Below are 25872 nucleotides of genomic sequence, written 5' to 3' on the forward strand. Positions count from 1 at the left end.
AAAGCAAATTGCTTGTAGCAGATGATGCTCACTTCAGTGTTGTCCAGGACTTGGTCTTGATGTATATCCTCAACTACTAATGATGGACTCTGTGTGAGTTCTGGGTTGTTAGTGTTTCAAACGGCAAAGGCAATTGGAAGTATGGTCCTTGTATGAGTAAGGTGGGTGGCAGCTTAGTTTGGGGTAAGAACGAAAGGGTGCTGGTAAAACTTGAACAAGATCTTGACTTACTGAAAGCTGCTCTTAGAGAAGACTCCTCAAAATACTGTGTTACATCCCCTTGAAGAAGAGTATCAGAGGAGACCAGGAGGCTTTGATAGCAGATAACCATAACGTAGGAAAACGATGGTCAGAAACTAACTAGAACTTGGAAAATTCATGGTCTGATGCTGCCAGGTAGTCAGGAGAACAAAACCTCAACTGTTAATAAAAGGAAAGGGTTGGTAACAGCGGTGTCCAAAGTGTGTGTTCTTGTTAATGGAACTACATGTTTACCTGCAGCTCTGGATATAAAAGCCAGATTTGCTGTCCTTGAGCAAAGATACGGGAGGTTCACAGTACCGTCTCACTGAGACCTCCAGTAGTGCTCCCATGAGACCTGCCGTGGGCAAACATTAGAAGAATCCAACGCAGCCGTAGCATTCTCAGCAGTAATGACCTCCGAGCTGGAGAGGTGGAATGGTTGGTCATAGTGTAGACTGCCCCCAACTTGATATGAAGGGAAAGGGAGAAAATAATTGATTCATGAATTAAATGTGAGTGAGTACTTTCCCAAAGGACAGCAGAAAAATAGTCCGGATTTTTTTTCCCTACCCCTCCCTTCTGGGAAACTGCAGAGTAGATATGTGAGCAAAACCAGGGCTGGATTCACACCTTTTTTAGTAGGTTGGAAAACACTTTTTTAATAGATCTGTCTTCATTCTCCGTCTCTCCTCTGGGATGTTTAAAGAAGAGAGGTTAATAACTGCAGCTTCTCCAGCAGTGTTTCTGGCCATCAGGTAAGAGCAGGGGTGACTCAGTGGTGACTGAGGTCTGGAAAGATGTGCTGGTCCTCAAAATTCCCCCTCCCCTCCCCCCCCATTTGCCTTCCTGACAGTGAATGCTTTGTTCACTGGAAATTAATGCTGTTTTGTTTTGCTTAGGCTGCAGCTAGATGTCTAGAAGAGACGGTTTTCACGTCAGTATTTCCATGCACCCAGGCTCTGCAAACTTTAATATTTCTCTTGCTGAAATGTCTCTGGAGCAAAGAATCTTCTCCCCATCCCAGTCTGAGCAATGCCTTGCTGCGGCCTCAGCTGTCACAACAGCTTGTGGATAAAAATTAAATTGCTACCAATAACCAAGACTTCACACTGTTAGCAAAGATCTATAATTTTCTTTTCATCACACAGATGCTAACTGTGTGATGCAGAACAGCAGATTGCTGTCTTCCACTCAGGACAGAAGAGTCAATTTTTCATGTATAGAACTTGCTGGGATCAATGTTATTCTTTTGGTTTGTTATTAGTCCGCTTTGGGGCCCTGGGAAATCCAGGTGCTCTTCTGCAGGCTGCAGAAGTGATCGGCATTACCTGACTGCTAGCAGAGTCTGTGGGCCCATACGATGGCCTGTATGTATCTTGACTTTTTTTCTGTGTAAGGTGCTGGTGTTTTCCATATTTGCTGCCGGTTTACTGGTAGCTTTCTGGAATGTCTCTATCTAGATCAAAAAGTTCCCAAGTAAACAGGACCAAAACCCAGCACACCTGAAAATGAATTGAGTCTTCCTTACTGACCTACCTTCTGCCAGTACTTATGGAAGTCTTAGGCTAGAGACTTGAATGTAGAAAAAGCAGATAATTAATGCTGTGTTAGTGGACAAGTAGACATTTAATGTATTCCAGTATGCGTTGCCCTGCTGGGGCATACAAATACGTTGGGCAGTAGATGCTTCCAAGGGCTCTTGCTTGAGTGTACAAGCTCTGCATCTCTTATGGCTGTGAGGTGGTGTTATTGCCAATGGCTGTGAACTGCAAACACCAGCCTGAAGCAGGGCAGGTCCTTGGACTTGGATTTTTTTTTTTTTCTTTCATCTCTTTAATTTTTTTGCAGTGCTGCCTGAGGTAGGATAGCATCTTGTGGAACTACTTTCTGTTTGATGAATGGTGTGGGAGGCTCACTGCCTTCTGATGTCTAGGGCCTCTCTTCCCTAAAGCAGGTGAGGTGCATCCCGTACCCTAGGCGCTGTGAGTCATGGGGCAGGAGCCCCTTAGCTCTGACTCAAACGGCTTCTTTCCAATTTAGTAGGACATCAAGTGGGACCTGCCAAAGCCATTGCTCAGGTAAATGTTTGCTTGTGAGAAAATCCTCAGGGTATAAAGGGAAGTATTATCAAGCGAAGGAATGTAGAAAATGCTTACAATTCTTACTGATTTTGAGACTTAATTTCTATAATGGAATCATAAAGCTTGTCCGGTATTGATTTTTTTTTCTTTTTTTTTTTTTTTTTAATCATACAAGCTGCTTATTAGCCAGACTACTGCTTCAGCCCTACCATGTTAGAGCAGGTCACTAATGTATTGTAGAAACCAATTTGCGTCTTCACCATCTGTTTGGTGTCTCTTTTTCTCTTGGAAAAAAGATAAGAACCAGTTGCTGGAGCTTCTCATTGGTGCTCTGTTCCATGGAGGTTAGACTTAACAGGAAATCTGGCATATGTTGACTCTTAATTCTGTGCATTAAAGCAGATTTGAATACAGTTGCTGGCTGATAGGTGGTCCCACTCCAACTGCTAAGGAGGTGATGCACAGTAATGGAAGCAGAGCTGGAGCATAAGCTTTTGCAAAGCGTTCTGAAAATTAGCTGTTACTTCTGTTTGTCTTGTTCCCTGGGAATAAGAAGCTTTTGGTAATTGCTTATAGGACTTAAAAGGAGGAGAAAGATGGATGGAAAGGCACTGAGAAGGTTGCATTAGAAAGAAACAGGCGGGAAGAACAAGAAGAAAGCTTCCTGAGCCATCTTCAAGGTGAGTATTCAATTGAGGGGGACATGGTGGATAAGACTTTGGGCTCTTTTTTTGGGCCTTCCATTGGTGGATAAAACAGGAAAAAGCTGTTGGAGTGGAGGCTGTTTGATGTTTCCTATATAATGTTCACGTGCAAGGGTCCACCTACTCCTTAACACTGTCTAGGTTTCATGCTGTAGTTATTACCAGGATCTCTGAGAAGCAGAGCAGAGACTTTCTGCTGAGATTTTCTGTTGTCAGCTTTCCAGCTCTGAGCAGACCCCTGAGTAGCTCCGTACACCTTGAATATGCCTGGTCTCAATAAACTATTCAGGTAGGTAGCAGTGGGACAGATCCAGCTGATGACGATCCACAGATAAATTTCATCTTGTACCACTTTCTACGTTTGAGTTCGTCTTGTCCTTCATGGCAAAGCTGTGTGTGCTTGGTCCTGCTCTTTGGAGCTGGCATGAGCCTCAAGGTTTCTGTATCGCTGTGTTGGGTGTGAGGTGGTTCTTGTTTGCTTTTTATACCATGTTTAAAAGAATAGCTACATGGGATGCTGGAAGGAAGTGGCAGGTATACTGTACTGTTCTGATCTGCTCACGGAAGTTACTGCGGTTTTATTGGAGTTTGGCTTTTGTTTCCCAAAATATGGATGATGATGATGATGATGATCCTCATCATCCCTTCTGATGGGCTCTTCAGGCAGCAAGACCCTTTAGGCTTCTGCTGCTCTGGGTTGCTTGAAGATCTTGCTTGGACGCCTCGCCTCTGCCTGCGTCTCGGAAGAGCTGAAATTTTGCACCTGGGGGAAAACAAACACATGGGGGGGGGGGGAAATAAATCTTTGCTGGTTACTCCAGCGCCGGCTGCGGGGCCGGGGGCAGGCGCGGGGCCGGGGGCCGGGCGGCGACGGGGCCGGGCCGGGCGGGTTGCGGCGGGGCGGGGAGCGGGGAGCGGGCGGGGAGCGGGCAGCGGGCGGCCCGCTCTGCGCGGCGGCGGCGCGGAGCTCCGGAGGCTGACGGTGAGTGGGGCCGCGGGGCTGGGGGAAGGTCGGGGCAGAGCCCCCCGGCACCCACAGCGGAGCCGGGGCGGGCGGCGGCGGGGCCAGCCGCGGGAACAGCTTCGTGGCGGACTCGAATGAACTTTGGTGACTGATCGGCTCTTTCCCGGCTCGTCGGGCAGAACAGAACTTCCAGCGGTTTTGTCAAACTCTTTTCACGGCTTCCGGAGCCCCCTCGGGAGCTCCTGCCTCTTGCCGGTGCGCAGAAAGCGGGGTCACGCTCGGCCTCCCGGGGGGCAGCCCGCCCGCAGCCACAGCCCCGCAGCACCTGCGCGGCGCCGTCTGGAGGCGCATGTAACGCATATATAAAAATATAGGTGCTTCCTACGTGTACCCATGTGAGTTTCTATATATTTGAAACTTGGCTCTGGATTTGGGCATGTATCGTGCCCCGATGAGGCACTGGTAATAAGTATATACCACATGGGGGAGCTGGCACGGATTCTTTTATGAAGTTTTTTATAAGGCATCCTCTTAATTTATGAAATACACTGAAAAATCCAATGATATTTTTTTTGCATTATGTCTTTTGATTAGGTTTTTTTTCCTTAAGGAAAAAAGTGGGGGAAAAAATAATGCACTTTAGTCCCTTTATGTTTCCAAAGGTCATGTAGGTAGTTCTGTTCTCCCTTCTGTAATATGAATCTAGAAAAAGGCATTTCTTGTTACAGATTGGTAAGGTGCATTGTTATAGTTTTTGTTCTCTAAGCTGTGCAGAGTATGTGGTTTCTTGCATGTTCTCATGGTCTTGAAAGAGGTGTAGCAGGAAGCACAACACAAATCCAGATATATGGTAAAAAACTGTTTCGCTAAGTTTATCTGTGTACTGAAAATGAAGTGAAATTTAAAAAAAAACAACCAAACAAACAGAAAACCAAACCCAAACCAAAACGATTAGCATAATCAGTTAAGGTGCAGCAGCAAGTGAAGCTGAAAGATGTATTTGGCTTTTTGCAGAATGCCAGCTGATAGTTTCAGACAAATTGGATTGACTGTATCCTTACCCTCCTGTGCTACTATGACTGTTAACCATGTTGGAACATCCTGCAGCAGAGTCTTTATACTATCAGGTAATTAAATAAAATCTCTGAAGTACAAGGTTTGACACCGTAGAGAATATATTCCTCTTGGGTATTAGTCTTAAAGATTTACATACCTGGCTTCTACTTCTAAGCTATACGGTCCACTGCCGTGTCTCCAGCAAATATTTCTTGTAGCTGACCATTTCTACCAGTTCCACTGAAACGTTTGCATGCAAACCTGGGCTCTGAATCTGTTAACAGTTCAGACACAGTCAGGTGGCTTGTTTTAAAGAGCAGTGGCGTGATTCAGGTCCTCATCAACTATGTGCTGAAAATAAACAGTTAAAGTTCACTTGGTTGTGACTGTGCCGAAGCTAGGCTGTATTCACATTCTGTAGGTTTTGTGAAAGAAAGCTGACTTGTTGAACTGTAAAAATGGAGCTGATAGTGATCGATGAGCAGACCTGGAAGTTCTGCAGAAATGGAAAACTTAGTTTAGAAGCAGAACAGGTATTTTCTTCTAGGCATGTTTCACAATGTACTGGCTGTTTGAATGGCTTTTAAAGACTTTAAATGCTGTGTCTGTTTCCGCACTATGGGATGACCTGCCAGCTCCTTCCAGAACCACACTTAAAGGAAACTAAATGAAAGCTTTGCAGTGAAGTTTTTAGTTTGAACTCCATATATAGATTTAGTAAACCATAATTTCAGAAGTCTTAAATTACCAAAGTCTGAAGTTTAAACTTGTGGTAACTAGTGAGTTACTTGGTATCCATCCCTAACAACTTTTCGTAGTGGATCAGAGCTTTAAAAAGCAATTTAGTGCAGCAGGGTAGCTTTGTACTGAGGGATTTCAGGAGCTGGAGCCTGAGCTTTGTAACACCTTGGTGTAGGTGCCCCTGTGTCTCTTGTGCTTCTCAGCTCAAGCGCCCGTGCCAGTCTGCAGCGTACATGCACAGGGTGACACTTCTGTGCCCTGTCAGTGACTTCTAAGCCTGTTCTCAGCCTGCGTCCAGAGCACCGTGGTCCATGGCTGGCGGTACTACTTCCTCTCTCTCCAACTTAAATATTTAGTCTTGAGGTTCTACATTTGTGGTAGGTTTAATACTTTTCTTAAGACCATTTTTTTGTACCCTATATCCTGCATACAGTACCAAGGCTACATGATAAATAATAAAACTGTAGATGTTTCCACCAGCAATATGTAAGAATTGTCAAAGGTAGAAGTAGTTCAAGGACAAATGGTTTATGCTTCTGAAATGTAACACGTGTATAGAATCATCTTGATTCCCTTCACACACACCCACCCACCCCTCCTTACCGTTTACCTTTTCAGTCCAAATGATGATGCCATTAAAATGGACTATTACTGGAAATGGCCAGAACCCTGGTGGAATTCTGAGCCTTTCTGTACTTTCCATCAAGTTAACATGATGGAGTTGAAGCAGGCTTGGAGTGAAAATGGATGTGGCACTCTGCGCTCCTTATTCTAAAAGGGGTTGAAGACCACAATAATGGGATAATGCTGCTTGTTGCGTGCTTGATGTGAGCTCAATTATCTGAAATTGGGAATGCTTCAGTTACAAAGAAAGAAAAGTAGCCAAATGCAGCCAGAAGTAGATTCCCTTGCTAATAAAGAAGTGCTCTAGATTAAAAACTTACTCATTGCAACTTAAGAGTTTTTAATAATAATTTTTTTCCCCAACTTGTAGAGCTGAATTTAAAAATGGCTTTAAAAAAGTATATTCTCGGTTCTTTAAAGTGGACCACGTAGCATGCTGTTCCAAGTACAGGGAGTGCCCACAGAATTTCCTTAATAAACAAAATGTGAAACAGTTACTTCTGAGATAATTTGTCTCTGTAAAACCCGTTAAACGAATGTTGGCTTCTGCTGCATCCTCTAATGGTACTAGACAAAAAAGTTTTAGTTCAGATTGAGGTATTTGGGTATAATTTTGTGTTCCTTACGCGCTTCCTTTCAGTCTGTTTCTCTAAATTGCTTTTTGTTATAGTATCAATTAACTACTAAAGACAATTAGAAGCGAAGCAGAGCACTTGCCTCACAAAACTCCTTCTTCCAGTTACATATTAACATTTTTGGCCTCTGCGGCGTTACACACCCTTTTCTGCGCTGGTATTTCTTTCTGAGCTGAGGTAACCTGAATGGGTTTCTTGGGTTACTGTGCAATCATGTGGCTGTTTCCCTCCGTGGCCATGCGTGTTCGCAGGGCGTGGAGGGGAACAAGGAACCGATTCCCCTTCTGAACTGGCACTGCTGGATGTATAGCGTGGAGCCGGGGCGACGGGCGGCTCTTCTGCTGCCTGCGCCTTCCTCTGGGAGTGAGGCGAGAAAGAGATATTTTTTTGTTTGTTTTTTTTTTTTTCTTTCTTTCACTAACTAGAAAAATAAAAGCAGGACAAGTTGTTTAACCAGGAGATGGGGAAGGGACGGAGGGCGTTTGCATCTGCCTGTGGCACAGGGTGTGGGCAAGCCAGAGCACCGCCGCGGGGAGCCCCTGCCCGGGGCCGCGTGGTCTGCGAGTCTCCGGACGCTCCTTTCCTGGTACTGAGTCGAGGGCCTTCGTCTGCCTGTAGGATAAGTTTAAAAAGCCGAAGCAGTACGTGCAGATGGGCAGTTGCTGCTGCTTAACATGTCTCTGGAGTAACAGCTTGAATGCAAAGAGAGTATTTCAAGTGACTTGCCTCCTTGCTCTGCCCGCGATCAGTCGGTGGGGTAAACTTTGCTTTCTGAAGAGCAACTTTTGTGATAAGTTTCAAAATATCTCAGAGAGGTGTGTATTTAATACCTGGCCTTTGCTGATGGACCGCGGGAGGCCAGGAGGTGAAGTGCTCCGGCGCAGGCTGGCAGCCTGCCCCAGCCCTGCTCGCTCCTCTCTGCTGCCTCCTCTTTCTGCCCTGCTGCTCCAGGCTGGATCACTTTGGATGCTGAACTGCCCTGAATTTCTGCACCGAAATCCCGGTGCCAGCTCAGGGAAAGCAGCAGTAAACCAGGCTGGGGTTCTGCTTAATTTCCTTAATACACAAAATGTGAAATAGTTACCTCTGAGATAATTTGTCTCTGTAAAAACGTGTTAAACGAACGTTGGCTTCCGCTGCATCCTCTAATGGTACCAAATAAAAAAGTTTTAGTTTCAACTGACATATTTGTGCATAATTTTGTGCTCCTTATGCGCTTCCTTTCAGTCTGTTTCTCTAAATTGCTTTTTGTTATAATATCAATTAACTACTAAAGACAATTAGAAGCGAAGCATCTCTCCCGCAAACTGCCTTTCAGTCCTGCTACAGGGCTTCGCTGCTATAGTCTTCCTCGGATAGGTTCAGCCCTGCTCTATGGGCTTTTCCATCCAGCCGCAAACTCGGCTTGAACCCTCTCACGCTAGCTCACTGTGCCAACCCGAGCTCGAGCTCTCCCTCCCCTTCGCACCCACCCAGGAGCAGGGCAAAAGCCATCGAAGTCCCCCAAACTGACGCCAACCCTTCAATAAGGTTGTGGCCAACGTATTGAGACAACTTGGTTTTTAATGGACAGGAAAGAGGCAGAAAACCGTTGGGGCATGCCGTAGATCACATTATGGCTTGCAAGCTAAATTTTGTAATGACCTTCTCATTAAAATGCTATTTGAGTTTTCCTTCAGAGATGTCTGCATTAATAATGAGTAACTTGGAGCTGATTTGCAGGCCGAATTTAATTTTGAATCCAAGCGACTTAAAAGGTGATTTTAATCACAGTTTGAAACAGAAAAATCCTTGATTTAAATAACTGATACTAAATTTCATTATAAATATACAAATTTTTAGTACCTTTCTTGAAACAAACTAGATTCTAATTGAATAACCACTATTAAAGCATGTTAGCTTATAACTAGCTGGGGCTTTTGTCTGAAACATTATCTAGGTGATTTTTATTTCAATAACTCTTTATTTAGGTAGCTAGTATAATATATTCCTATATACTTATGCAAATTCTTGACGTTTATTTTAAGAATGGTGAAGGACGTCTGACTTGATACGTGTTGCACTTACATAGAGGAATTTAAAATCAATTCAAATATGCAAGCTGTCTTTAAGACAAACAGAGCTCAAGATGTGCTGGATTGGGAAGAATTCTTAATGTGTGCTTTTGCATTTGAAAGCAGTTTAACTGAACCAAATCCTTTGAGATTTTTGGAACAGATGATTTCTTCCACTCAAAGCTCATGTTTACTCAGAGGGGTAGAGGAAAACACACTTCACAGTCCATCAGTTTCTGATCTTTGTAGTCACTATTGGTTGAACTGAAGTAATTAAATAAAATGAAATAAGGAAAATAACCTTTTTGACAAGGGTATGCTTTTGGCACTTGCAAAGATTTGAGGTACTTGCTTGCGAGTGACTTGTGGCAAGCTAATAGCTCAACCCGTCTGTAGAACATGCAATACATGGTTACCGCCATCAAGCTTCTGGAGGTCTACATGGAGGGCTATAAAATACCAAGTGGCGTAGAAGAGGTGAGTGGAGACTTTTTGCTATCCTTTTTCATAAAACTGAGAAGTATCAAGCTCATGAGAATCACTTTCAAAGCAAAAGAAAGCAATTCTTCATGAAGTGAGCAGCAGGACTGGGGAGCTCTCTGCTCTGTGGATTCTGGATGATTCTCTGCTGTCTTTATAAGGCTGGGCTGACCAGTTTAGCTGCTTTTCTACTATTTCAGTTTCTATTATTTTTAAAACCTTTTGGCCTGAATCTTCAAATTTGTGTGTACTTAATAAACAACCGTGAAATATGTAATATTTTAAGGGTGTTTTTTCTTTCTTTTTAAGTTTAAACCTGCCCTGATTAAGATAAACATCTCCAATTTGGCTGCAGAAGAGAAGACTTGGAGAATAAAGTCCTGCAGTGTGTTAAACTGTGACATGCCGGGAAATATGGGATATCCTATCACACCTCTCTCACGCCTGGTGTGGCCAGGACCACTGAGGATACGGTTGCAGAGCTCTGTCACAGCTGCACAGTTCCCCTGAAGCCAGGCTAGTTCTGCTGGGAGGACTTAAAATAAAATGAAGGTGTGAAATAAACCACTGTCTAGAAGGACCGGCGCATGACAAGTGTTTTCTATACCTAGGCTGGTGCAGACAGCCACGTGCTACGTCTCTGCTCTGAAGGACTGGGGTGCAAACCAGCTCCAGTTCAGCTACCGCTTTGATGCAGCTTCCATTTGGACATGTCCAGAGCCTGCTCTGTGACCCCGAGACCTCAGCTGGATGCTTTTCTACTCCCTCCTGCCTCACCTCAACACCTCAAGACATCTCTTTCAAAATCACTTGTCATTTGAGCTCTGCTGTGTGACAGTGAGTGTTTGTAGTGTGGTTATTTTGGTGGAGAATTACCGATGTGTGATATTTATATTTTTTTTCCCCCGGGTACTGCTTCAAATGGGGATGGGATCGCAATAAGCTGAAGTATTTAGAATAAGTTCATAGTTGATATTTTGGATTTCTTTAAGCTTGTTCTTCAGATAAGATGCAAAAAGTATCTGCAGATCTCTTCACTCTCCTGTCACTGCAAGTGAAAGAGATTCATCTGTTGAGATGATTACACAGTAAGATACAACATGTTCAGAAAAACTTCCCTGTAATTTTCACAGATTTTTTTTTTTCTTTTTTTCTGCCATTCTTGCTCAAAATGCTGCTTCTATTTGCAGGCATTTGGGATCGCCTGTAAAAGCTTCATGTCGAGCTCAGCAAGTCCTTTACTGCCTTGGTGGATAAGAGCAGAGCCATCTCAGCTGATAGGGTTCCCAGCACTTGGCTGTGGTCTGCAGCTCCTCAGGGACTTCTGGTCACTTACAGACTTAATTTGACTTTTGAGTACTTCCTAGGTGAGAATGGGGAATGTGCTGACTGCCCAACCCTACCATATTGCCCTGAACAGGGAGCAGTAGGCACTGAATCCCAGTTGACTCCTTATGGTGGATCTGAGTTGCTGAGGTTCTTTTATTTTTAGATGAAGGGATGATTTACTTGTTTCCTTCCACTTCTTGTCCTTAAGTAATTGTTCTTAATTCTGACTACGTACTTGAATTTGACGCTTTAAGTAATATATTGTTTTATAAAAGAAGTGGCTGCCTAGGCTCTTGAGGGTAATAAAATGGACAACAATGTCAAGTGGCCTGCTTTCATGTTGAATACTAGGTGTAGGGTGGGAACCAAGTAAAAAGGCCAAGGAGCTACTTCAGAAAAATCCAATATTAAAAAACCCAACATTTTGCTGAAAATATTAACCATGGAATAGCGCAAAGTTGATTTAAAATTAAATAATACAAATATTGCATGAGAGAAATAACACAAGTAGCATAACTTGAATGACAAAAGATAAAACTTTTTATCTTAAAACTCAGAAGGAACCTTTAATATGAATGCGTCTTGTTAGCCAGCCTGCTGGGGATTGCTTAATTTGGTTCCCAGTCCCTGCAGAGGTGAGATACAACTGTTAAGTAAAGACAGGGTAATAATAGACTAAGCGAACCTGATCTTTATCTGGGATCAATTTTAGCTGCAGAGGTGAAAAGCTTATGCTTTTTGTATCTTTCTGCCTGTAACCACTTCTTCTAGGTGGTTTTTTTTTTTTCTTTTCGGCCCCACTCAGTCTATCACTCTTGCACCCCTGACAGCCTGAGGCTCACGAGGAGGTGTACAAAAGCTATTAGCGTTGCTGCCTCTCCTGCAGCTTTGTGTCCTGATACTTCCTCCTTGCTGTCCTTAGTCAGGCACAGGTTTGCCCCTCTGCATAATATCTAATGTGATTAGGATCTTGTGCCACGGTTGGGTTCCTAGGTTTTGCTAAAACTATGCAGTATCTATTAATGAAGTCATTGTTAAAGCCCTTATTCGGATCTGACAGCGAATGCGAGGGCTAGCGATGACGGGAACACAAACTCTTCCTCCCAGGCTGTGAGACCTTGCGCGGGGTCTGGTCACCACGAGTAATTGCTGTCAGAGCTGCCTGTGTAAATTAGTTCGAGTTCAGTTTGGTTCATAATAAAGGCAGTAAAATTGCCAAGGCAGCTGACATCGCCCTCACCGCAGTAGCTGAAGCGTGATGTAATCTGGAACACAGGCTCCCCCTTCCATCGTGTTTAATAGCCCTGTGTCCAAAATAGTGCTGAGTGGGTATAAGGAAAAAAAACCACCATCCCAGCACTGCTGCTGTTGCTGGGGCTGGCTTTATCCTGTGGTTGAGCAGGGATCTGTGTTTTGGTTTTGAAGATAATTGGGCTGTGTGGTGCTCACAGAGCTCTGGGTTGACAGCCCAATAAAATAATCCTTGGCTTTATAGTAGTCAAAAAACAGAGAATGCATTTTTCCCTTTTCAGCACATTTACTTAAATCCTGTAGCAGTAAATAACAGGTATGTGCTCAGAATATGTATATGCCTGTAGCATCTTATATACCTATATTATTACCTTTATTAATACATAATTGAAAAACCAAAAAATGTTTTTCCAGTAATCGTCCTTTTATTGCTTAGTCAGTAAAATGGAAGAGTTATGATTTATGCTTCACTGTCCTGACTGGATACATTGAGAAATGGAAATAATGATGGGGCTGTGGCTCAAAGATGAAATTTCACAGCAAGAATGGCTTGGCCACTGATCAGATTTTCTTTGTGACCTCCAGAAAGTCACTTTTAACCTCTTAACTTCCACTCAGTACGGTATGACTGCTAGTGCAAAGGGACTGGAGTTTTGTAGGCCGGTAAGTCTTTTGAAAATTCCTGATTCATCAAAGCATCGTGTGCTGCAGTCCTCCAGTGGACAGAATGTCTCCTCCTGCATTAACTCTGTGCAATATGAATTTTTACTTAAGGCTCCAAATAAATGCCCTCTCATGTTCCTGTCCTGTTTCCTCTCCCCCCAGAAAAACAAACAAACAAACAAACAAAAATGTTATGGTGATTGAAGCAAGGACCAGTAGCTGATTTTTAATCCTTCTTTCTCTTTTTTTTTCCCTCCCACCCTTCCTAGGATGCAGGGGCTTTAATCCAGGATGAATGAATGCTACTATGATAAGCGCATGGACTTTTTTTATAACATGACGAACACTGACACGGTAGATGAGTGGACAGGGCCAAAGCTTATTGTTGTTCTGTGTTTTGGGACATTTTTCTGCCTCTTCATTTTTATTTCAAATTCATTGGTCATAGCAGCTGTGGTCAAGAACAAGAGGTTTCATTTTCCCTTTTACTATCTCCTGGCCAATTTAGCTGCTGCAGACTTTTTTGCTGGAATTGCCTATGTCTTCTTGATGTTCAACACTGGCCCAGTGTCTAAGACATTAACTGTTAACCGCTGGTTTTTACGTCAGGGTCTTCTGGACACCAGCCTGACAGCTTCCCTGGTGAATCTCCTCGTCATAGCTGTTGAGCGGCACATGTCAATAATGCGGATGAAGATCCACAGTAATCTCACGAAGAAGAGAGTCACCTTTTTAATTATATCTATCTGGGCCATTGCTATTTTCATGGGTGCTGTTCCTACCCTGGGTTGGAACTGCCTCTGTGACATTACCGCCTGCTCATCCCTGGCACCTATTTACAGCAGAAGTTACCTGGTGTTCTGGAGCGTCTTAAACCTAGTCGTCTTCTTCATTATGGTGGTGGTTTACATAAGAATCTACATGTATGTCCAGAGAAAAACTAATGTCTTGTCGTCGCACACTAGCGGATCCATTAGCCGCAGGAGAACCCCTGTGAAGCTTATGAAGACTGTCATGACTCTCTTAGGTAAGAGGCTACAAACCATGGTGTACAAGGCTGGCAGTGCCAATCAATGGGTTTGTGTGGTTTGGTTTTTTTCATTTTTTAAACAAAACAAAAAGAAAAAAGCCAATCCTACCCCCAAAAAAACAAACAAAAAAAGCCACCCCAAAACCCTCAGCAAACTTATAAGTGCTGGAATCATTTAGTGTTCTGTCTGCTTTAGATAATGAAATAAGTGTTGCACTAAGCAGAAATGCAAAGGAGAAGACCAGCCAATGCGAAGAAGAAAAGTGTCTGTTTGGTAGGCAGCTTGTTAGAAACCACAAATTATCTTCGGTTTATTGGGGGTTGCGGGGGGATATACAATATCACGTTGGGGGAAGGCTTGTGAAGATTCACAGCTACCTAGTAGAACATTTTCAAAATAACGTTCTCTAATGTCTGCCCAAGGCCATGAATCTTATGTTGCCAAAAAGGCCAATGGAAGCCTGGGCTGCATAGGGAAGAGCGTGGCCAGTAGGTCGAAGGAGGTCATTCTCCCCCTCTACTCTGCACCGGTGAGGCCACAACTGGAATACTGCGTCCAGTTTTGGGCTCCCCAGTTCAAGAAGGACAGGGAACTGCTTCAGCGAGTCCAGCGAAGGGCAACTAAGATGACTGAGGGACTGGAGCATCTCCCTTATGAGGAAAGGCTGAAAGAGCTGGGACTCTTTAGCCTGGAGAAGAGAAGGCTGAGGGGAGACCTTATTATGGCATACAAGTACCTAAAGGGTGCATTGAAGGAGGATGGTGCCAGACTCTTTTCAATGGTTCCCAGTGACAGGACAAGGGGCAATGGGCACAAGTTGGAACATAAGAAGTTCCATTCAAATACACGGAAAAACTTCTTTACGGTGAGGGTGACAGAGCACTGGAACAGGCTGCCCAGGGAGGCTGTGGAGTCCCCTTCTCTGGAGATTTTCAAGACTCGCCTGGATGCAGTCCTGGGTAATGTGCTCTAGGCAATCCTGCTTTAGCAGGGGAGTTGGACTAGATGATCTCTAGAGGTCCCTTCCAACTCTGAAGTTTCTGTGATTCTTCCTCGTGGCTTTTTCCTAAACAAACTAACTTCTTCCCCCTGGAACTGCATGCTCCCTGGGGAAGGGACAGGGTGCCTGGAGGGCCTGTGACTTTGACAGAGATTTGCTTTGCCGGGGCAGAATCCACCTTCATTCTGTGAAGACTACATAGTGGGAAATACTTTCAGATGATGATACAATATGGCCTTGGATCTCTAGATCATAACATGAGATTTGACCTGGATTCTGTCCTAGAGACACTGTTGATACTTGGGCAGCTCAGATCACTTCATCAGCTAGTTGTGATGTAGCTGCTTATTAAATTGGAGATGCACAAAGCGGGTGATTGATTGTTGGCACAAAATACTAGCTGTAGCAGTCAATTTTCCGCAGGAAGACTTGAATCTGAGCAAGATGTTTCGTGGAAGCCAGGCATCACGTGAGCGTGGCTGGTGCAGCTTGCTGTGGGTGGAACTGGTGGGACACTGGGAGACTTGTGAAGCTGGGCTCAGGTGGTCGGGGACTCTAAAACCACAAATATGGCTTTACCGCTCTGGCAACTGTTCTGATGTTGTATGAGCCAGTACAAGAAAGATGGAGCTTATGGGAAAGCTGGTGTCCGTTTATACCTGGTACACAGTCGTGTCGCGCTGCAGCATGGAAGTACTAGAGAGCTCTGGGAGAAAAGTGTCACTTTGCATGGAGGTAGGATTTGCCAGGGTAGGAAGTTGAGGCTGAGGACATTTTCTTCCCCTGGCAGCCTATGGATGCTGTTTGCACAGTCTGGTGTCTGGTTCTCTTTCTTCTCTGTATTTTTGGTGTGTTGGTGTTCGTTTTTTTTTTCTGAAATAATAGTGCTGTAGTACACAACAGCTTCATCTACCAAATGATGCCTTAAAATACTTTAGAAGCTGAGATCAGTTAAACTTTATGGTGTCTGACCTTGGAAAAGAAAGTGGACTGATAGTTCAAGCAACTGCAAGGTTCTCCACTCGTACTCCTGTGTCTCCTGAAGCTGGCTTGTCCACTGCAAGAGACTTTTCCTCCTAAATCCCTCCCCCGTTGTCCTTCCTTTCTTCCCCTTGCTTTTACGGCACCTATAGAGAGACAACATAGTGGTTGTTACTGTCTCCCCTTCAACTTGCAGGGGCAAGATTCAATCTTTTGCTCCTCCGAAGCTCTTGTGCAGTAAAACTTAAACCATCCACCTGAAAGGAGAAAATCCCTGCAGAAAAACTCTGAATTGTTTCAAACATGATTCTGCTCTAAAGCATAAGCATTGGGTGGGCTGCAGTTAACTGCTGCATTGTAAAGAGACAAAAAACCCCCAAACTTCTAAAAATTAGTTCTCTAAGCATTTCTGTGCAAGGCAGAACTGCAGGCTGCTTTCTAGGAAATCATGTGCAAATAAATCAACATGCAGAGCCTTGTCTAACTTACACGTCTATTTACATGGCTAATATTATTTTAGTTTTGTATAAACCAAAGTCGAAGGGTACCAAGTCCGTGTTTCAGTATTGGAATAATACTGTTCGGTCTCGGTGCCACCCATGCCTGTTTGCTGGTCAGAGCAGAGAGGTGGTCTGTGCCCCGGGGAGAGGACACCCGGCCACCTTGTGGGAGTTGGAAGGACGGTGATGGTGGCTGCCATTTGCTAATCCCTCGTGGTCCTCTAACCTGTGTCAAGTCTTCAATGCTCACCGCAGCTGTGCTGCTACGTGGAAATAAACCCCACTTTATTAATATTCAATTTATTCTTTCTTTTACTCAGGAGAGGGGCCTGAGGAGTATAGGCTGATTTAAAGATCAGCATTAGTTTTTTCTTACTTGCAGAATATAGCCTTTCAGCCACCAGATTAAACTATAATTCGGCTAAAGCATTTAATGATACTGTGTGCTGGGCCAGGCAAATTTAACTTAGAAAGCCTGAGTGCTGCTTTAGAGATCATCATTTTGTATATTTACTTTGCCAGTCAGAAACAAAACCAAAACAGAAGCTTTCCAAGTTGAATGAGTGCATGTGTTGCTGGGTGCAAGATCTACCCCAAACTCCTGTGTCAGAGTAAATCTATCTTGGCACGTTCCTTCATATCAACTCTCCAAATTTTGACTTTGAAAGGCTTTTTATAAACATTTATTTCTAGGAATGAGAATTTCATTTTTTAAAACAGTTTGAAATGTGCATTCCTGGCTAAGTCATTCAAGCACGCTGTGCAAAATGCATTAGAAACTGAATAGCATGTTTTATGGGCTTTTCAATCACCAAAGGAGTCACCAAGTGACCAAAGTGATTCTTCCAAAAGTCTACTTACATCCACTGATGCAACAACCTACAGCTATATGCAACACATGGATTTTGCCCAAGGCAGTTATTTTTAATGGCTTGTTCCAAAACATCTGAAAATGCTTTGGAGTACACACCTGATATGGTCTTAACTAAAAGCCATTCCAACACGCTCTGTTGCTGGATGAAGCACGATGAGAACCAGAGTTCTCGTTAACGTGCTCTGTTGGTTTCATGGGAGGTTTGGGACAAAACCCTGCCGCCCTACTTCTGCGGGAGGGAGGTTGCATGTGCTGCTCCTCCTGCCTGCCTCCACCCCCCTTCTTGGGGTGGCTGGCCTGTGTCTGGCTGCCCCTCCAGAAGAATATTGCTGTCCTCTCTGGGTCCTGTGTCCTACAGTTAAGAGTTGGGGGAATCTGGGTTTCAGTGTGACTTCATGGATTCATGGTGATCACAGCTGCATGGGGCGCTTTGCACTATCCTTTGGGTTTGGATGGCCCCTTCCAGAGGCTGGGACTCAGGTCCCTGTCACCTGTCTTTTTCTACCATAACCCCTGAAATGGTCCATCACGGGATAGGAGCAAGGCTTTCCCTTTGGCATGCTAAGCCATAGGAAGTTATCTGCTTGAAGCTGGAAGATGTGAAACCTAGCAGAAATGGCTAAGATCCTCTGAGGCTGACCTTGTGGCACCGTCCTAGCTGAGCCTGTGACTGGAGCTTTGAAGAAGAGTGGCTGCAGGTGTGTGGGTACTTGATTTTCAGGTTGTGCGTATGTGGTAGCTCATCTGAACTTGGCAGTGAGATTCCTGCTGAAATAGCAGCTTTGGGGTGGATGATTTTCAGTTTCAGTGAATTTATAGTTTAATTGGTAACTTGCTGTTTTAACTCGGGCGCACATGTGGCAAAGGCAACTGGAAGCTAGGGCACTCTTTCTTTTTCCCTCAGTATTGGCATGCTCAGGGGCAGCTTTGATGTGCAGAGTTTTATGGCATGATGCTGCCAAAGCATCAGTAGTACTTCCAGGTACACATGAATTCATTTTCCAGCAGAGAGGATGTAATCTACAATTAAATCTAGCGGAAAATCCTCAAATTAACCTTGAGGCATTGTGACACTTGATCTCCCATAATCCTGTGGAAAGACTCAGAGCTGTTCTTATGATCCATGTTGCAGCCAAGTGATATTTCATGTCGCTTCTGTGGATTTTAAAGAGTCCCAGAAATTAAATTCTTTTTGGAGTGTGGCACTTTGTCAGGGAGAGGAGCGCCTACGGGATAAAAATTCTGCAAACAAGAAAATCACCAAAGGGCCGAGACAAAGGTATATATTTATGCTTAACCATGGTTCCCTCTGAAAGCTCTGTGGTTAAAAATAGCAAAATCTGAGCAAGGCTGGCAGTCTGAGCCATGCCTTGCTTTCATCTCTGCGGTGCGAAGAGCAGGGTGTGAATCACTTGTGTTGTCTCCGTACACAGCAAAATGTATTTTTGATGGAGTCAAAGCGACAGCCCCATGAAAGCATTAGCCAGTAACTCTGACACTGTCACTGCATCTCCCACTGTCCGTGTCTTCAGTCGTGAGGTGGGGGAAATGTGCAGAGAGCTGTCTGCAGATGTCTTGTTTCTTCCCTTATTTTTGCCACTGAAACCCTCTAGGCTTTTGCCTGTATAGGTAGACAGGGGTATATCCTTGGAGTTTGCGGACTAATCCTGCCTGCAATCTTGGGGTTTTGTTTGGGGGAGAGATTTCTGTGTCTTTTGTTAAACATGGCTTTGGGGTCTGTTTGCTCTCCTGCTGACTTCCATGAAAGCAGGGTTGGACCTCGCATGCTTTGCGGTACAAGTGGTCAAAAAGCTTTCAGTGCTGGTTCTAAGCAGAGTTTGTTACCATCTTAGTTTCTGCATGGAGCTGGTGTGTTGGTGACTGTGCCGGTGACCCTTGGTGGCTAGTGAAAGCTAACAAAAGCTCTCTGTCCAAATACTTACAGAGACACCCAACTAGACACAGTAGCGTTGCCTGGGAGGTCTGCTTCCAGCGCTTGTTAAAATGGACGGGATTTGCTGGTGAACCCCAGGGCAATAAAATCAGTACAGTGTTTTACCCACTGTAGACTGTAAGAGAGAGTTGGTGTCACAAGTGCTTACTCAGCATGCCGGAGCCAAACCAGCGTGTAGTATAGAGACCGACCAGAGAAAACAAGTGTTGTGGTAGCAGCTTGCAGCTTCTGATGCCAGTGGGCAATGGAGGAATGCTACTGTTGTTAACCAGTATCTCAAAACTAACACCATGAAATTAGTACTTAGCATCACAAAAGCCTTGGTACAGCAGAGTAGAAAATGTAGTTTCTGAAGGAGGTGTCTCTTGCCTTTCTGTTCTGCACAATATTGCCTGGGACATAATAAATCAGTTGGTTGAATTTTGTCTGGACTCCAGGAGCATAGATTCGCAGCAAGATCCATGGTCCTGGATACATTTTTCAGCGATCCTAATGCTCACTAAATCACGTGAATGCTCTTTATATACCACTATGGCCTGCCTGTCAGATGGGCACAGTGTCCATTAAAATCCTCGCGGGGGAGAAGTGTCCAGCACAGCTGAACCCAGCCGATGGGATGCCTGAGGTGCTGCTGAGTCCTGGCTCCGGCACTGCCTGGCTCCTGCCGTGAGCCCGGCTGCCCTCCCACCGCTCGCTTGCACAGCTCAGATGTGGGAAAACCAGCGGCTTTAAAAAAAAAAATAAAAAATGAGCTGGACTTACTTTCCCTACCAAAACTGTTGAAAGGATACCAACATCCCCAGGAGAGCTTTTTAGCGTGTAGCTGCTATCATCCTTATTTGTTTGATTATTTTTTCTAAGCCCAAAAAAGGGGAAACTCTGCTGTTATAAATGATTGGTATTTCCTCAGTACGATGTTCAAACGGCGACTGTTGTGCAGAGTTGTAATTTTCTATTTCTGTATGTCAGATGGCAATTGTGGCTTGTGCTAAGTTAGTATTATCATGGATAGGGCTACTCCTTCCTTGGGCTGACGGGGAGGGATGACAGACTGTGGTGTCGGGGAGGGGAGGTGGTACGGAGGGCAGACGGGGCAGTTCAGGGCCCCTCCCAAGCTCTTGGACGAGGGCTGCGTTCAGTCACCATGTTGCCCCTCCCCACCAGTCCTGCCCACATCCCCGCCTTTATGGTGGGGACGTGCAATAACACGGAAAGGTGCAAACATAATGCTGAACTTCCTTTAAGCTGTGATTTCTGTGCTTTCTTCAGGTTGTCATCACTCTGTCTAATGTATCTTCTCCCTTATCTCCCCCCACCTTTTTCTTCTTTTCCCCCAAGGGGCTGGTGAGAGAGGAATGTGTTGTCCTCCTTTGCCTGTTTCAGCTCTTATTATCACCTGTGTCTCACTTCTTCCTCACAGGGGCTGCTGTCATTCCAGCCTCCCAGATGAAACGCGAGAACCCTGCTGCCCCTGGGCTTGCCCTGTGGTTTCTTGCTATCTTTTGGGGAAATGCCTCTTTTCCAGAGTTTTCTTGCTCCCCTGTCACTGCTCTCATACTTCCTCATCTTTTTTGTCTTTTTTTTTTTTTTTGCTTTTGATTCTGTTCTTTGCTTTAGTTCTTTGCCCTGACTGCTACATTTCTGGTTCATCTTCGCTAACCCATCTCTCTGTTTCTTTCTCTCTTTTCCTTTACATTTGAATTTGTTTCGTGGATCCAAGTTGTTGGGCCCCAAGTACCCAGCACGAGCAGCCCCGGAGGGAGCAGAGGAGAGAGGTGGGCTGCTGCTCCGCCGGCAGCGCCGGTGTGTCGCAGACACCAGCCTGCATTCCACACTAGCTGTGGGGTTTCCAGCCAGGATGTGTTTAAATTGTGTGACTCTTGCTTAGTGAACTGGGCAGTACGCCCACAGCTTTGCAGAGTCAGCTGTAGTGTGACAGCAGACACATCTTTTCTTTGGATCATCTTGCGGCAGTGGTGGAAGTGGGCCACCTGGTATCTTCTCCTCCAGCACACGAGAGAGAGAGATGAAGAGAGGAAGTCTGTGTTCAAAGCACCAGTCGTCTTCTTGTTAATGCTCCAGAGCTCTTGTTTATTTGTCAGCGTGGACAAATCACTGTTGTGATGACCTTTCCCCACTCATGTTTGAGTTGATGCTGTCAGCAGCTGGATTCTTCCTCCCTGCAGGCTCCTGAGAGCTGCCCTGCCTCGTGCTCAGGGCTTGGCAGAGAAGCTGTAGTATATATAATTTTGCTACTGTCATTAGAATTTTGTCCTCTCCTGCTTTTATCATTTTTCGTGTAGAATGTTGATGAACCCAATAGTATTGTAAGATGCAAACAAAAACCCCAAACCCCCTAGCAGTTTGAAGTCTTTTTGTTTCTTATATTTCTAGGTGCTTTTGTTGTCTGCTGGACCCCTGGCCTGGTCGTCTTACTGCTCGATGGTCTGAACTGCACCTACTGTGGGATTCAGAATGTTAAAAGGTGGTTTCTTCTCCTGGCCCTGATGAACTCTGTCATGAATCCGATAATTTATTCATATAAAGATGATGAGATGTGGAGTACCATGAAAAGGATGATTTGCTGCTCCTCTGAGGATAAGAGCCAGGACAGACGCTCGTCGCGGGTCCCCTCAACAGTTCTCTGCAGGAGCACGGATACCTCAGGGAACTACATTGAAGATGGCATTATTCAAGGGACAATTTGTGGAAAAGGAGATCTTGGTGGCAAAGGAAACTCCTGAGCTATTCAAGGGACTGAATTGGCTGGAAAAGGAGAGGGGGAAGGGAGAGGTTTTGTAAGAGAAGGTTGACTGGCAAAGCTAGTAAACAATATATCCACTTTGTTCCAGAGCCTACACTCCAGTGTTAGCAAAAGTTCTTATAAATAATTGCCTGATGGAAAAACACTTTGTAATGAAGAAAACCTTGTGTGCTGCCGTCTTTCTCCTTTTTTTTTTTTTTCTTTTAAGGACATGAAATTGTTTTTTCGTATGAATGGAATACATACATCTCTGAGACTTTTTGTGCATAGAAACAAAATGTAAGCAATGTAGTGAGACTCTTCTTAGTCTCCTCCAGAGAGAAGAAACCTGCCTTACTGTGCAGGCTTGGCATTCATTGAGTATTTATGCTTTGAACAGTTTCTGTGTGTCTTGAGGAGGATCGTAGGCTTGGTTGGACAGAAATGTGACCTGTTTTCTTGGTTTACCAAGTTCATGAAATAGTTCATACTCACCTTCTCTCTTCCTCCTCCTCCTCTTGCTTTCAAAATAGGTAGTTTGATGGTTTATTAAAGCTATGCCAGAAACCTGGCTGTGATGGAAGCCCAGACCAGATACCAGTGTGCATGAGGGTGTCCGACCGTGGATTGTCAGGCTCTGAGAATACAAAAAGCACAAAAGCCATTATTCTGTAGCGGGGCGAGTGCTGCAAGGAGATACGTTGCACTGTCTGCCGTTCTTGTGTAGGCAGACATTGAGGCTGGACTAACAGAGAGCAGTGTGGCTGGGCTCATTATGCTCATTTCTTACTTCCCCAGATAGCATCAAACGTGCATGCTCACCCCTCTCTAACGGCTATGCCACTGAGAGAAATGAAATCCAAAACTCCGCTTTGAGAGGGAAAACTTATAAGGGAAGTTTAAATATACACATATACAGGTTCAATCAAGCTATTTAAAATAGAAATTACTTTACAGGAAAAAAAGCCTGAAACCAACCTAAGCCCCTACAAGAGTACAGTATGCATTGATTGTCTGACCTTGTCTGGGCCACATTTAACCTCTGACTTGCAAGCAGATCTTACTGGAAGGTACTTGAGGAAGAGGCCATGAAACAGCAAGCAGTGAAGGGCTTTCAGCATTGTGACTAATCAAGTCTAGTGTCTACGCAGCCACAGCCCAAAAAGCTGAAGTTTTGACTTACAGGGTATGCGTGAATGGAGGATCCATCAATTTAAAGCTCAATTTTTGAATTTAAACGTTTATATTGAAAATTGGAACATAGATTTCTCAGTACTCTAAAAACCTGGCTCCTGCTGTCTGGTTTCAACAGCAGTGGGCTCCCTGTTTACCTGACTTAATTTCAAGAGGAGTTACCTCTTGTGCCCTAGAGAAAGTCTGATGCTTGGTATTAAAGCAGGTGTCCACAACCAGAGGTCACTTTGTGAAGTTTTGGAAGTTTTGACCACTTGGAATTGTCAGAGAACCCCATCAAGAGCATCTTGTACTAGCTTGAAAGATCCGCTGTGGTTTAGGCAAATTCTTACTTTGGTGCAACTTCCATGTGGGTAGCCGGACTTGGCTCAAAGGCCAAGATGCAGTTTTGTAGAAGGCACTGGGGGGGCTTCACAGCAGACCTTAGCTTATGAACACAGCAAGCCCTTGTTCAGAGAACTCTCCCGTAACATAAGTTACCTTGTAGGGATATGACCTAACGTTGCAAGGTAAATGCTGTATTTATGAGTAATGCTGCAAAGGTTTACACGTGTTTTTTGCCATTATAATGCAATGTTCTTGTGCAAATACTACTTTGTTTGTTTGGTGTTTTGAAAAGCGTGTAAAGTAGTGCTTTCTAGAGCCGGTGGCATTGCAAAGGCATAGCATGCAAGCATTCCTGTCCCCACAGCTATCTGCAGTGCACAGTTTGTGTTAACTAGGCTGAAGCTCCGTATACAAAGCTAACAGAAAATAAAATGCTACTTCAAAATGAAATACTCGTTTTGTTTCCTCTTTGGATGGTGATTGAACATTACCTGGCACTACAGTCAGTAGTAAATGGCTGTTATTGCTCTTATTTGTTCCCACAGACCCATCCAAGCTAAAACTGATCAAACTGCAGGTAAAAATGGAGATGGGGGCACTTTGTTTCATATTATCACAGGGAGGGGGTTGGGAGTGTTTGGATAAACTTTTCATGTTTAATAGCACTACTAGGCAGTGTAATACTCGGTTGAATCAGGCCCTGAAGAGCGTTTGGATGAAGATCTGGAACATCTGCAGCAGTGGAGAAAACACTGGGTCTCTCCTGCAGAGCTTGGGACTCAGGCTGCAGAATGACTACGTGTGGATGATTTCTGCAGGTAAGAAGGAAAAGGTGACTCCTGTAAAGTTCAAGGACTGCGTTGCTTGTAGAGTACCTCATACAGTGGGCTCCTGTTGTGGATTAAGATCTGAGAGGTATTATCAATCATTCTGCTACGAGTAGGTGGGAGGATTTGAGGTCAGCACTCTTATTCTTTCCATTGTCTCAAAAAAAAAAGCCAACAAAACAAACCCCAAATCAAACAAACCAGCCCCCAAAAGCTTGCAAACTGGTGCTCTGCTAATGCTATTGTTTGCTGTGTCATGCCCTCTATTTTGGCATGATGCGTCCCTCAGAGCTGCTACCTCGTTGTGTACTATTATAAATTACAATGTGACATGACTGGAACAGGAAACTGATCTTGCATCAAACTTTCCTACAAACTGCTACAACAGAGACAGTATAATGTTTTCTATATTAAACTGTCTAAACATCCAGCTACTCACGAAGCGGGGAATTTCTTTTTAACTACATAAACATTTATCAGAATAGTTTGTCTCAAGGAAAACATTAAAGCATTACTTGTACTTGAGTGGAAAAAAAGAAGAGAAAAAGAGCGAAGGGCAGTTGGTGAAGGCAAGTTCTACACAGTTTCCCTGTTGTCTTTTTCACTAATATCCCAGAATAACAGATATCAGTAGCTGTTTATTTTGCATGTGCCTGCTCCTGTCTCTGTATGCCAGCGTACTGATGTGTGAGGTGAAATTCATTCTTTTGGGGAAGGCCTTAGGGTGAACACCCACAGAAACCCGAGGACATTAATTCTTAGCAGGCAGAGGAAGGCAAGGGTAGCATTACCATTAGGTTTAATAGTTATAAGTTTTTGTGTGTTTCTGGTGATGCTGGAGGCCTTTCTGTGCCTGAGAGACCCTTGAGAGCTGCTGTATTGCAGAAAGTAGCAAGCAGATACTTCTAATACATCGTCTTCACAGCAATTATGGTTTGAAAACCTTTGTGATGTTCTCCATCTTCTCCCCTCTCCAGCTGCTTGTCTCCCAAATCAAAGTTCCTCTTCCAGTTGGTCAGTGGGTCCAGGAAGAAATGCTCTGCAGCTTTTCCCAGGGCAAAGATGTATGGTCTGTCCTCCATGGTTAGCTCTCCCGTAAAGCCCGTGTGGCCGTGATCGTTAGAGATGCTTTTCAGGGAATTATTATTAAAAGCCGGGAACAATGGGGTTTTATTTTACATGCTAGATCTTTTGAAACTTTCTGGATAAGCAGCTAGACTGATCATTGTTTAAAAACTGCGTGCGTGGGAGAGAAGTTTCTCTAGTACCTGTGCTGCCCGTTTGACCTAGGTGGTGTGGGTGATGAGTCCCTCTGGGACAGCAGCCAAACCGGGACAGCTTGAGTGGCTCTGAAGCGTGGCTTCTCAACTGCTTTGGGGCTGCTTTACCATGACTTCTTTTCCCTCAGTGTAGGGATTTTGGTGTGGTTTTTTTTCTTTTTTTTTTAGTAATTACTGCAGACTGGTGAAATACATCTGTATTTGTGCATGTGACAGCTTGTCCACCTGATTTTGAACTGCAATAATTACTGTAGCTATGTGGCATGATGGCACCTTTCTCTGTTCAGATCCATGTTTTATATATATTTATAAGTTTTGGGTTTTTTAACTTAAAAC

General features: G+C 44.3%; 1 protein-coding gene across 3 annotated transcripts; it reads left to right on the forward strand.

Annotated features, from left to right (window-relative positions):
- Window positions 1–1339: 1339 nt before the first annotated feature.
- Window positions 1340–23870, forward strand: LPAR3 (lysophosphatidic acid receptor 3). Of its 3 annotated transcripts, XM_074598456.1 has the most exons (5): window positions 1340–3004; window positions 5007–5119; window positions 9892–10419; window positions 13095–13852; window positions 21560–23870. In XM_074598456.1, exons 4-5 carry the CDS (start codon window positions 13117–13119, stop codon window positions 21907–21909), a joined length of 1086 nt encoding a protein of 361 aa, XP_074454557.1. In that variant the 5' UTR covers window positions 1340–3004; window positions 5007–5119; window positions 9892–10419; window positions 13095–13116; the 3' UTR covers window positions 21910–23870. The 3 variants fall into 3 exon arrangements, with proteins under 3 accessions (XP_074454557.1, XP_074454558.1, XP_074454559.1); XM_074598457.1 differs by lacking the exon at window positions 1340–3004 and having other exon boundaries at window positions 4851–5119; XM_074598458.1 differs by lacking the exons at window positions 1340–3004; window positions 5007–5119; window positions 9892–10419 and having other exon boundaries at window positions 12860–13852.
- Window positions 23871–25872: the final 2002 nt, after the last annotated feature.

The sequence above is a fragment of the Larus michahellis genome, chromosome 8, assembly GCF_964199755.1.
Source record: "Larus michahellis chromosome 8, bLarMic1.1, whole genome shotgun sequence".
Lineage (NCBI taxonomy): Eukaryota > Metazoa > Chordata > Aves > Charadriiformes > Laridae > Larus > Larus michahellis.

Bases quoted from the DNA above. Each gene is read 5' to 3' on its own strand.
- LPAR3 (XM_074598456.1), top strand. From the start codon at position 13,117: ATGAATGAATGCTACTATGATAAGCGCATGGACTTTTTTTATAACATG. The intron at 13,853-21,559 runs GTAAGAGGCTAC...TTATATTTCTAG, and splicing joins GACTGTCATGACTCTCTTAG to GTGCTTTTGTTGTCTGCTGG.